General features: G+C 41.1%; 1 protein-coding gene across 8 annotated transcripts in view; it reads right to left on the reverse strand.

The window, feature by feature from the left end:
* The window catches only part of UBXN7 (UBX domain protein 7), an 81,411-nt gene that overhangs the window by 47,124 nt on the left and 20,681 nt on the right, over positions 1-13,606 (reverse strand). For 4 of the 8 annotated variants that reach the window (XM_015444865.4, XM_005545275.5, XM_074030674.1 and 1 more), the window contains 2 exons: positions 8,180-8,327; positions 3,595-3,662 (listed from right to left, as the gene is read on the reverse strand). The exons of 1 other annotated variant lie outside the window; for it this stretch is intronic. In XM_015444865.4, coding sequence (XP_015300351.1) covers positions 3,595-3,662; positions 8,180-8,327 — 216 coding nt within the window. The remainder of the gene's footprint in view (positions 1-3,594; positions 3,663-8,179; positions 8,328-13,606) is intronic. 3 more of the 8 variants (XM_074030676.1, XM_074030675.1, XM_015444866.4) reach the window with 2 other exon arrangements.

A 13,606-nucleotide genomic window follows, 5' to 3' on the forward strand; every position in this document is an offset into this window, starting at 1 on the left:
CCCAAAGTGTTGAGATTACAGGTGTATGCCACTGCACCTGTCCTATTTCTCTTTTAGAGACAGGGTCTCACTCTGTCACACAGGCTGCAGTGCATAGTTCACGGCAGCCTAGAACTCCTAAGCTCAAGCCATCCTCCCACCTCAGACTCCCAACTAGGACTACAGGCACATGCCACCACGCCTAACAAATTTATTTTTATTTTTTTAGAGATAAGAGTCTTCTTATGTTGTCTGGGCTACTCTCCAACTCCTGGTTTCAAGTGATCTTTTCAACTGTTGCCTCCCAAAGGACTGGGATTACAGGCATGAGTCACTGCACCTGGCCCTGCCTTTTAAATTTTTTTGTAAACTTCATGTAGCAGTGAAGAATTCACTATCTAGTGGTACAGTCTGAAGCCACTGCATGAATTCAACCAAGAAGCCAACAGTCTGACAACTATCAGTCTGAATGTCACCACAACGAAAATAATTTGATGTCCAGTACCATGGTGCATGCCTATAATCCCAGCTACTCAGGAGGCTGAGATAAGATCACCTGAGCCAGGGCCGGGCGCGGTGGCTCAAGCCTGTAATCCCAGCACTTTGGGAGGCCGAGACGGGTGGATCACGAGGTCAGGAGATCGAGACCATCCTGGCTAACACGGTGAAACCCCGTCTCTACTAAAAATACAAAAAACTAGCCGGGCGAGGTGGCGGGCGCCTGTAGTCCCAGCTACTCAGGAGGCTGAGGCAGGAAAATGGCGTGAACCCAGGAGGCGGAGCTTGCAGTGAGCTGAGATCCGGCCACTGCACTCCAGCCTGGGCGACAGAGCGAGACTCCGTCTCAAAAAAAAAAAAAAAAAAAAGATCACCTGAGCCTAAGAGTTCTGGCCTGTAGTGTGCTATGCCAGTCAGGTGTCTACACTAAGCTCAGCATCAATATAATTATCTCCAGGGAGTAGTGGGACCACCAGGTTGCCTAAGGAGGGGTTAACTAGCCCAGGTTGGAAACAGAGGTCAAAACTCCCGTGCCGATCATTAGTGGGATCACGCCTGTGAGCAACCACTACACTCTAGCCTGGCGCAACACAGCAAGACCACATCTCAAAAACAAACAAACAAACAAACCCTTAGTACTATTATTGTAAATTGTTTTAACGTTATAGCCAACCTGAAAGGGTATTAGGGACCTGAGACCACACCTGAACGGTGATTTAAATCAATACTGCCTTAAGAAAATAGTTTCTAAAGACCCATTTCAAGTTATAACATCTAATAACAAAAGGTAAGAATGACTTCCTAACTGTAAAAAGTCATTCTTAGCATCCTCCTTACTGTACATCAATTCAGAGATAAAAAAGGAAGAAAGTGGCCAGGTGCTGTGGCTCACGCCCGTAACTCCAGTACTTTGGTAGGCCAAGGCCAAGGTGGCAGGATTGCTTCAGATCAGTTCCACAGCAGCCAGGGCAACACAGCAATGCCCTGTCTCCACGAACAAAACAAAACAAAACAAAACAAAACAAAACAATTAGCCAGGCGTGGTGGCACACACCTATAGAAGGCTGAGGTGGGAGGAATTCTTGAGCCCAGGAGTTTGAGACTGCAGTAAGCTAGGATTGCATCACCGCACTCCAGCCTGGGCAACAGAGACTCCATCTCTGTAATACAAAAGAAAAAAAAAAAGAGTAAAGTGGGACTTTCAAATGGAATTCTTTTGCCTCTGTTCAAAAGCAATATAGCACAGAATTTACTTCCTATAGTTCCACTTGCTCAAAGATCCTGTATTATTCCTTGCAATAAAGAGAAGATAAAGCTTCCAAGGGCATTACTCTTTTGCTCCAAATCTATTCCTAGCATTTATATTTGTAAAATTATGAGCAATCTGGTATATCAACAGCATAATGACTATCCGCATTGAACAGCCAGAAAGCACTTCATTACACTACAGTACTCAGACTTTACAGCTTTCCTCTTGCCTTTTATTTCTGAATCTAGACAGTATATTCTTTTGTTTCTTTCTATAATAAACACCAAAGCTGCCAAGTTAAAAACGTTTATCTCATAAAAACTCTCAACTAAAGTACTTTATCAAATCAAAAGACATACATATAATTTTATTCATTCTTTTGTTACAACGTGTATTTCCTCCTCTGTCTTAGTCTACCCATGAAGGCTACATATGTACCATCCTAAGTAAATTAATGCAGGAACAGAAAGCCAAATATCGCATGTTCTCACAAGAGAGAGCTAAACACTGAGCGTACATGGACAAAAAGAAGGGAACAGACACCAGGGCCTACTTGAGGATGGAGGGCGAGGATTGGAAAAAATACCTATAAGCCAGGCATGGTGGCTCGCTCCTGTAATCCTAGCACTTTGGGAGGTTGAAGCCAGAGGATTGCTTGAGCCCAGGAGTTTGGGACCAGCCTGAGCAACATAGCAAGACTCTGTGTCTATAAAAGAAAAGAAAAGGGGAGGGGAAGAAAAGAAAAGAGAAAAGAAAAGAAAAGAAAAGAAAGAAAACAGAAAAGCTACCTATTGGCTACTATGCTCATTACCTGGGTGGTAATCTGTACACCAAACCCACGCAACATGCAATTTACCCATGTAACAAACCTGCACATGTACCCCGAACCTAAAAAAAAAGTTGGAGGGAAAAAAGTTTATGTCTCTTGTACTCAATTGTATTTATTTATTTGAGACAGAGTCTTACTCTACTGCCCAGACTACAGTGCAGTAGCATGATCTCGGCTCACTGCAACCTCAGCCTTCCGGTTTAAGTGATTCTCATTGCCTCAGTCTCCCAAGTAGCTGGGATTACAGGCATGTGCTACCATGCCTAATTTTTGTACTTTTAGTAGAGATGGGATTTTGACATGTTGGCCAGACTGGTCTCGAACTCCTGGCCTTGAGTGATCTGCCCACCTCAGCCTCCCGAAGTGCTGGGATTAAAGGTGTGAGCCACCTCAACACAAAGTATTTCTCTGCATAATTATTCTCAATATATACTATATACAGTTTTCTGTCTTGGTCTGACCAACCAGATTATAATTCCATCTTGTATTTTTTCTATATAAACTCATGAATAACACATAAACTCTTTGGTTTACAAAAGGGAAATACGTGCTTATTTAACTATAAATTAATCTGATTAAATGTCCCATTCTCTATCACCATTCTCTATCCAGACTAATATCCCAATTTTTTACATGAATTAGGGGTTACAGTGCCCTTCATTCAAATTAGGATTAGCACTTCTAGAAACTGAGAGAGAAGGTATGGCCTGTCTAGAGAGGAGGGACTTGGCAGTCAAGCAGGTATCCAGAAAAGGAAATAATCAGAACTTTTATCATTATGCATTCCCATTACAAGGCAGCAATTCTTCTTGCTAACGTTCCTCCTTTTGGCCTTTTCCAACAAATATCAATTTGAAACATCTGCTTCACTCTTTATGAGTCAACTGTGCAACTTTCTTGACAGGACTATAGAAAAACAAGGTAAGAATTGACACTACACTTCTAACAGTCTCCTAGGAAGCCTTCACATCTTTTGATGGTTTGATTAAAATCCTAAAGAACAAAATCAAATAAAGCTAAGGGAAAAAAGTGAACTTACCACCAAATAATGGTTCTGGTTCCACCAGTATTTCCTGCTTTTGAGGAATTGGGGCACGAACTTCTTCTCTATTAAAAAAAAATGGGAAAATAAAAAATGAAAACTATTTTCTGCTACCTGTTTGCTTCCTGTAATTACTGTGAATATTTCTGCTACCTGTTTGCTTTCTGTAATTACTGTGAATATATTCAAATTAACTTAGTGACTTTTAGAAGTACAGTAATAATGATAAATTTAAGTTATTTTGTTGGTTTTTTTTTTTTTGGCAGGGGAGACAGTGTCTCACTCTGTCGCCCAGGCTGGAGTGGACTGACACGATCTTGACTCACTGCAACCTCCACCTCCTGAGTTAAAGCAAATCTCGTGCCTCGGCCTCCCTAGTAGCTGGGACTACAGGCATGCACCATCACACCTGGCTAATTTTTTTTCGTATTTTTAGTAGTGACAGGGTTGCGCCATGTTGGCCAGGCCAGTCTTGAACTCCTGAGCTCAGGCAGTCCACCCACCTCAGCCTCCCAAAGTGCTAGGATTACAGGCGTGAGCTACTGCATCCAGCTGATAAGTGAGTTTTAGATGGTTTCCACATAAAGCTCAAGTGGAAATGAGTACCTGGAATATATAGCTCAAATGGTTTAGAAATAAAAACAATTTCCCTTTCCCTCTCAAGTTTCCTACCTTAAATTCTGTCAGAAAAAAAGAAAAAAATTTTCCCCCAAAAAATCAGGCAGAAATGAATAGAAAAATATAGGCTTAATAGAAGCAATATCATATTACTACTACATCAAAGAATAATTAAATCATAAGGACATATTAAAATAAACTTTAAAAGGCAGTGAATTTCATGCTAATTATGAAAGAGGCTAACAGGTATGATCTTGGATTATTTACTAAAAAGATCCTAATATACAGAACAAAAAAAGTAATTACTCATCTTTTAAAAGCCTATTTTCTTCAAAGTTTACATTCACAGGGTTTACTGATAATCCATCTCTTCCAGTAACAAAAAACTCATTCAGATACACTGTAAAAATGGTGTGTGCCTTTAAAGAACACTTTATTTTAGGTTGGGCACGGTGGCTCATGCCTGTAATCTCAGTGCTTTGGGAGAGGAGGCGGGAGGCTCACTTGAGCCCAGGAGTTTGAGACCAACCTTGGCAACATAGCAAGACTCCATCTCTAAAAAAAAGAAAAAGAAATAGTTTTATAGTTGTAACTCAAGTATTGAACTTTGCTGATTAATGTTCACAGCAAATAGTAACTTCCTAATTTTCATTATCTTCCTGCTTATAATAAGTATTATATAAGCATGTAAATTCCATATAAACTTATGTTAGCCCTAAGGGTTTTCATTCAGGTGTTCTGAATAGTAACAACTAAAGACCTTGTTTTTGATATTTAAGCGTTGGAACTCCAAAACATCCTTTATGAAACGAAGTAGGAATACTCATTTGTCAACAATAACATCCTGTAATCAAAGAACAACCAGTTAAAGAAATTTCCAACAAACCACGTGACTAAAGGATAATTCAAAATTATGTTAAGTACTCTTTCCTGGTGCTCACACACAAAATGTCAATCATCTGAAGAAACAGACAATACATCTATAAGAGGAAGCTCTGTCAATCCTTTCATCAAAAGGAAACAGGCCGGCCAGCCATGGTGGCTCACACCGGCAATCCTAGCATTTTGAGAGGCCAAGGCAGGTGGATTGCTTGAGCTCAGGAGTTCAAGACCAGCCTGGGCAACAAGGCAAAACCCCATCTTTCAAAAAATACAAAAATCAGCCAAGTGTGGTGGCATGTGCCTATAGTCCCAGCTACTTGAGGAGCTGAGGTTGCTTGAACCTGGGAGGCAGAGGTTGCAGTGAATTGAGAGCAGTGAGCAGAGATCACACCCCTACATTCCAGCCTGAGTGACAGAGGAAGACTGTGTTTTTTAAAAAAGAGCTAATTATCTTAAGAAAACTGGCCGGCCGGGCGCGGTGGCTCAAGCCTGTAATCCCAGCACTTTGGGAGGCCGAGACGGGCGGATCACGAGGTCAGGAGATTGAGACCATCCTGGCTAACACAGTGAAACCCCGTCTCTACTAAAAATACAAGAAAATTAGCCGGGCGAGGTGGCGGCGCCTGTAGTCCCAGCTACTCGGGAGGCTGAGGCAGGAGAATGGCGGGAACCCAGGGGGGCGGAGCTTGCAGTGAGCCGAGATCTCACTACTGCACTCCAGCCTGGGGCACAGAGCAAGACTCCGTCTCAAAAAAAAAAAAAAAGAAAAGAAAACTGGCCATTGGCTGGGCGCGGCGGCTCACGCCTGTAATCCCAGCACTTTGGGAGGCCGAGGCCGGTGGATCACGAGGTCAGGAGATCAAGACCATCTTGGCTAACATGCTGAAACCCGGTCTCTACTAAAAAAAAAAATACAAAAAATTAGCCGGGTGCGGTGGCGGCACCTGTAGTCCCAGCTGCTCCGGAGGCTGAGGCAGGAGAACGGTGTGAACCCGGGAAGCGGAGCTTGCAGTGAGCCGAGATTGCACCACTGCACTCCAGCCTGAAAAAAAAAAAAAAAAAAACTGGCCGCACACAGTGGCTCATGCCTGTAAACCCAGCACCTTGGGAGGCCGAGATGGGCAGATCACGAGGTCAGGAGATCGGGACCATCCTGGTCAACATGGTGCAACCCCGTCTCTACTAAAAATACAAAAATTAGCCAGGCATGGTGGTGTGTGCCGGTAGTCCCAGCTACTTAGGAGGCTGAGGCAGGAGAATCACTGGAACCTAGAAGGTGGAAGTTGCAGTGAGCCGAGATCACCACACTGCACTCCAGCCTAGCGATAGAGACTCTGTCTCAAAAAACAAAAAAAAAAGAAAGAAAACTTCTACCTAAACAAAACCTTCCATTATTGTTATACCTCGCTTTACAGCATATATATATATATATACACACACACACCACACACAATTGTCTCAATCTCAGACAACTGAATTGTTCTATAAACAAACTTTAATCTGACTAAATGCATCAATTAGAGGGGTGGATTAAGCAGTACAGTTGTCCTTACATGAAAAGACTTGATTACCACATTATCTGAGGGTATCTGTACCAAGATTGTCAGCTACCAAGAATGGAAGGATGGAATAGAAAAAAGTGAATAAAGAAAATCATACTTTAGGAATTAGGAGCCATTATCGAATGTTGAGCAACTAGCAATACAAACTATCTAAGCCAAAATATATATAGGGGAATTCATTAGGAAAAGATATTCATTTACCAAACCTATTTTTCAACACAATTGAGAAAACATGTTTTATATAATGAGGATAAATATGCTCTCCCAAATCAACTATGAATATTTGCCATTTTGTTTTTAATCTTTTTTTTTTTTTTTTTTTTTTTGAGACGGGGTCACTCTGTGTCAACCAGGTTGGAGTGCAGTGGCACAATCATGGCTCATTGCAACCTCAACCTCCCAGGCTCATGTGATCCTCCCATCTCAGCCTCCCAAGTAGCTGGGACTACAGCTGCGCACCACCACACCCGGCTAATTTTTCTATTTTTTGTAGAGACAGGTTTTTGCTATATTGCCCAAGCTGGTCTCAAACTCTTGGGCTCAAGCCATCCTCCTGCCTTGGCCTCCCAAAGTACTAGAATTACAGGCATGAACTACCACACCTGGACTTTTTTTTTAAGTATTAGGTTCTCATACTGATTTCTGTTAAAAGTCTGAGCTATATTGGGAGTGAAATACATGGCCAACATTAACAGAAAAAACTCTACACGATATTATTTTTATTTATTTATTTATTTATTTTTTGAGACAGAGTCTTGCTCTGTCACCCAGGCTGGAGTGTAGCGGCATGATCTCTGGTCACTGCAACCTCTGCCTCCTGGGCTGAAGCAATTCTTGTGCCTCAGCCTCCCGAGTAGTTGGGATTACAGGCACCCGCCACCACGCCTGGCTAATTTTTGTATTTTTTTTAGTAGAGACACGGTTTCACCATGTTGGTCACGCTGGTCTCGAACTCCTGACCTCATGATCAGCCTGCCTCGGCCTCCCAAAGTGCCGAGATTATAGGTGTGAGCCACCATGCCCAGCCTAGTTTCAAACATTTTTCATGGCAACTCAAAACATTTCTGTGAATGTAGAAAAATCTATAATTGGGAAATCTGAGCTTTACTGCTACTTAATGCTGTGTAGCTTGGGGAAATGGCTATGCCTCTGCTTCCTTATTGGTAAAATGTTGATAATGCCATCCAATAAGGTTTCTGTTTGTTTATTTGTTGCTGCCATGAGGCACACAGGCCCTGCTGGCCACGGGCCAATCCCAGCAGAGCAGCACCACACACTCCCACCAACCCCACCTCCCCGACTTCACAGAGCCTACATGGTTCCTTTGAGGATTCAATAAGGCAAGACAGTATCTAAAGAATCGAACGTATGTTACTACAAAAATTTCTACTTCATACTTTTTCAGAGGCTTTCAGCCTTTCATTTATTTCAAAACCAGAGAATTGACCTAGCTTTGATAAAAACGCAACTACTTAATGTAGGCAATGGATAGCTCCTGACAATACACATTAGATTCGTACTCTGTGTGTGGTCTGACAGCAGAGACACTTGCTGAACTGGTACTGGGCTCTTCAGCGATTCCTCCACCATCCAAAAACATAGTGACTGCCATTTCCAGATTATTGTTGCACGCTTCAAGCATATGTTTTCCTACACTTTCACTTGCACCTGAAACAGTAAAAAGACAGGAAAAACGTTAAAAAAAAAAAAAAAAGACAGCCTCTTTTTTCAGCTCGTATTAGAATTCCCAAGTAAATCAATAGTATTTTCCCTTTTAGAATGAATTTCTTGTGAAATACACCGAGCTAGAAAAAAAATGCACACATTCTTGAAGTGAAATACACAGAGCTAGAAAAGAATGTAGAAGCATTAAAGAGTAATCATCCTTCATAATAAAACAAAAACTAAATATTAAAGCATTTTTTGGCCACTTCTGGGTTTTTTTTTTTTTGGCCATTTATTTTAAATGGCCAAAGTATATATTTGGGAATAAGCTGAAAAAAGATAAAGAAAAATGAAAGACTACGTTCTAGAAAGTTAGAAATGCTTTGTTAGAAAGAATACATTTCAGTTAGCATTTCTGTTTCTGTTAAAAAGAAAGCGTCAGGCTGGGCACAGTGGCTCACACCTATAATCCAGCCGCCTCGGCCTCCGGATCACGAGGTCAGGAGTTGGAGACCAGCCCAACTAACATGGTGAAGCCCCGTCTCTACTAAAAACAAAAATGTGCCAAGCATGGTGGCATGCACCTGTAATCCCAGTTACTCGGGAGGCTGAGGTAGGAGAATCGCTTGAACCCAGGAGGCAGAGCTTGCAGTGAGCCAAGGTCATGCCACTGCACTCCAGCCTGGGCAACAAAGCGAGACTCTGTCTCAAAAAAAAAAAAAAAAAGGCATCTTTAATACCAATGACAAACAAGTGAGAAGGAACATTTTTTTGTCTAAGACATAACTAAGTCAAAATCTGGTAAGAAATGTCAATCTTCATCATTTAAAAATGTCCCTATTACAAACTAACTCATTTGTAAATAAAGTAAAGCTAACGGACTCTGCTAAACGAAATGTAAATTGGTAAGGTCCTTTAAGAAAACAATTTTACAACATGTATTCCAGAAACAAAAATACTCATTCCTTTTTTGACTCAGTAATTTCGGCTTCTAGTCAAAATAAAATAAAATCTACATAAAATACTATATGCATAAACATGTTCATACACATGTCCAGCATAGCTTCAGTTTATATTGAAAAGTTGGAAACAACAAAAATGTCTAATGATAGAATGTAAATTGAACATTTTAGGGCCACGAAAAAGCACCTCAAGCTTTCCATTTGGGATGATTTTTCTTCTATCTGAATTACGTCCCTTAGAATCTCCTTCTCTTGATGGTAAATGCTCTTAAGTTTTTGCCTGAAAATGTCTTTATTTCGCTGTCATTCCTGACAGTTTTACTGGGTATTCCATTTCAAAGCTGACAGCTATTTTCTCTCAGAATATTGAAGACAGCATTCCAATGTCCTCTGGCTTCTGTTGTTGCTGCTGGGAAATCAGTTGCCAGACTACAGAAAAATGTTTTTATAGCAATCTGTTGTTTCTAGTTGCTTTTAAGACCCTCTGTCTTTAGCCTTCTGCAATTTCACTCTGATTTGTCAGGGCTGATTTTATTTATCCTCTCTGGGATTCAGTGGACTTTTACCACTTGAAGATTTTCTTTTATCAATTCTGAAAAAGTCGCAGCAATTTCTATTTGATCGCTGCCTCACCCTCCATTCACACTTATTTCCTCTGTAACTCCAATTAGATGTACGTTACAACTCTTCACTCTAACCTTTATGTCTCAACCTTTCTTTCACATGCGTATTGTCTCTTTAGCTCTCTATGTGCATTGTGGCTAATCTCTTCAATGCTATTTCGAGTTCACACATTTTCCCTTCAGCTGTGCCAATCTGTTTCTTCCCTTGCTCACTGAGCTTTTGATTTCAGCTAATTTTTTATAACTGGAAGTTCTGTTTTTGTTTACTTCCTCATCTGCTTGATCATGTTTTGGAGATCCTTAATTCATACTCCTATTTCAATCTTTCATTTCTTCAAGCATATTAACCAAACTTATTGGAATCACTAAGGGAAAATATAAAATTTCTACAGTTTCTATAGGTCACTATCTCATGTTCCTGCTGGATCTTGCTCACTATGCCACAGTTTTTGTCTGATTTGTGTTTTTTTAACTGTGATGTCATGTGCCTTGACATTTTAATCTGCAGAATTCTGAAGCTTGTGTTGAAGGTACATTTCATCCTAAGAGGATATGATTTGACAGACTTTTCAAGGCACCCACGGGCACCAGCAGAGATCACTTCAAACACATTTCTGACTTGGAAGTTTTTCAAGACCACATGGGAAATGTGACTGTAACAATCCTGTCTCAGCCTCCCAAGTGGCTGAGATTACAGGTGCCTGCCACCACGCCGGGCTAATTTTTGTATTTTTAGTAGAGACAAGGTTTCACCATGTTGGCCAGGCTGGTCTTGACCTCCTGACCTCAGGTGATCTGCCCATCAGGTGATCCGCCCGCCTCGGCCTCCCAAAGTGCAGGGATTACAGGAGTGAATCACCACACTAGGCCTTAAAAATTTTTTTGAATACATACATTCTTCAGCACTGTTTTTCTCAGCAGCAGGGTTATTCATGTTATCACTCTACATTATCCTTACTGCAAGAAATGGAAGTGCTAACTCTACTCTTACTGTCTCTCATTTGTTTTCTCTTCTGTACTACTACTGTCTCTAAGGCAAATCCTTAATACTTACCTCAATTACTTCAACAGGCTCCTAACTGATCATTATTCCATCTTCCACCTTGCTGCAGAGGGTGTGTTCCAAAATATAAGTCTCATTGTATCATCCTCCTGTTTAAAATCCCTTAATGGCGACCAGGCATGGTGGCTCACACCTGTAATCCCAGCACTTTTGGAGGCCAAAGTAGGCAGTTAGGAGGTTAGGAGTTCGAGACCAGCCTGACCAACATGGTGAAACCCTGTCTCTACTAAAAATACAAAAATTAGCCAGGTGTGTTGGCACACATCTGCAATCCCAGCTACTCAGGAAGCTGAGGCAAGAGAATCACTTGAACCTGAGATTGTGTCACTTCACTCCAGCTTGGTCAAGAGAGCGAGAACTCGTTTCAAAAAAACAAAAACAAAAACAAAAACAAAAAAAAATCCCTTAACGGCTTTCTTCTGATGCCTGCAGCATAAATTCAAGTCTTTATGATCTGGAAAGCCCTTTGTTGGATCAGGCCTCAGCTTATTTCTCTGGCTTTGCCTTTCTTCTTCCTCATCCTACATAGTTTACTATAGTCAAATTCATTACCTGCTTGGAATGCCCTTATCCTCCCCATCATCCCCTCATCTAGTTCATGCATGCTGAAATCAACAGAAATGTTACTTTGTTCATTTGTATACTAGCCTACCTGCCCATTCCCATCCCCGAGATAACGTTCTATTATATCCACGGATATACTACTAGTAAATGCTGGTTTATTTTCTGGCTCCCCTAAAAGAATAGACGGTTCTTGAACAGAGGAACTGGTTTTCTTGCCTCGGTATCTCCCAGCACCTGGCATCAGGCTTGCTTGCATGTGATCAATGTCTGATAAACTTAGTGATATCTCATAGTACTTTAACTCATTAGCTATACACTAGAGAGAGAGGGAGCAGGCCTTAGTCAAAACCACTGGCAACCCTTTCATAACAATTTAATTTTGTACTTTGTGCATATACTTATGTTTTAAAATTAATTTATAAAGCAGTATGGTTACATTGTGGAAATAAATAGCAAATGGATACGCTGGATTAATGGATTTAAGATAGATTTAAAAAGAAGTGAAAATAACATGCTTCAAAAAACTAGCGGATGGCCGAGCACAGTGGCTCACACCTGTAATCCCAGCACTTTGGGAGGCCGAGGCAGGCAGATTAGCTGAGGTCAGGAGTTCAAGACCAGCCTGACCAACATGGTGAAACCCCTTCTCTACTAAAAATGCAAAAATTAGCCAGACGTGGTGGCAGGCGCTTGTAATTCCAGCTACTCGGGAGGCTGAGGCAGGAGAATCACTTAGCCTGGGAGCAGAGGTTGCAGTGAGCCGCTGCACTCCAGCCTGGGGCACAAGAGTAAGATTTCATCTCAAAAACAAATAAACTAGCAGATGACATGGAGTAGCTATAGCCTTTTCTGAAAACTGATAAAGATATATTTTAAGGTGCAAATGAAAACAACTGAATAAACTCATTTCATAAAATATGACTGAAAAAAGGCAGCCAGGTGCAGTGGCTCGTGCTTGTAAACCTGGCACTTTGGGAGGTTGAGGCAGGCGCATCAGTTGAGCTCAGGAGTTCCAGACCAGCCTGGCCAACAGGGTGAAACCCCGTCTTCTACTAGAAATACAAAAATCAGCCAGGCATGGTGGCAGGCATCTGAAATCTCAGCTACTAGGGAGGCTGAGGCAGGAAAATCTCTTGAATCCAACAGGCGGAGGTTACAGCAAGCTGAGATCACACCACTGCACTTCAGTCTGGGTGACAGAACGAGACTTCATCTCAAAAAAAAAAAAAAAAAAAAAGCATGAATATACAATGTGTGTAATAATGTTAAATCAATAAAAATTACCCAAGAAAGCACCTGATCATTTCACTTAAATCTCTAGAAACGCACATAGTTGACAGTCAACTGTTTTTTTAGTACCAGGTTATACCCATTAAAAAGGCTACTAGTAAAAAACAAAAAATAACAAGTGTGGGTGAGGATGTGGAGAAACTGGAACCACTATGCACTCTTGATGGGAATATAAAATGGTACAACTAGGGTGGAAAACTATGGTGATTCCTCAAAAAACTAACAACAGAATTACCATATGATCCAGTAATTTCACTTCTGGCGATATACCCAGAGAACTGAAAGCAGGGTCTCAAAAAGGTATTTACATGCCCATTTTCATAACAGCATTATTCACAGTAGGTAAAACATGGAAGCCACCCAAGTACCCACCAACACATGAATGGATAAACTAAAGTAGTATATTCATACAATGGAATATCATAGAGCCTTAAAAAGGAAAGAAATTCTGACATGAATGAACCTTGAGGACATTATGCTAAGTGAAATAAGCCAGTCACAAAAATACAAATGCCGTATGATTCCACTTATGTGAGATATTTAGAGCACTAAAAATCACAGTCAGAAAGTAGAATGATGGTTGCCAGGGGCTGGAGGAAGGTAGAATGAGGAATAGGGAGTTATTGTTTAATGGGTATACAGTTTTAGTTTTACAAGACAAAGAGTTATAGAGAGGGTCGTTGGTAATGGTTACACATTATTAATGTATTTAATACCACTGAACTGTATCCTTAAAAATGGTTAAAATGGGCCAAGCACGGTAGCTCGCAGCTGTAATCC

The sequence above is a fragment of the Macaca fascicularis genome, chromosome 2 (genome assembly GCF_037993035.2).
Source record: "Macaca fascicularis isolate 582-1 chromosome 2, T2T-MFA8v1.1".
Classification (NCBI taxonomy): domain Eukaryota; kingdom Metazoa; phylum Chordata; class Mammalia; order Primates; family Cercopithecidae; genus Macaca; species Macaca fascicularis.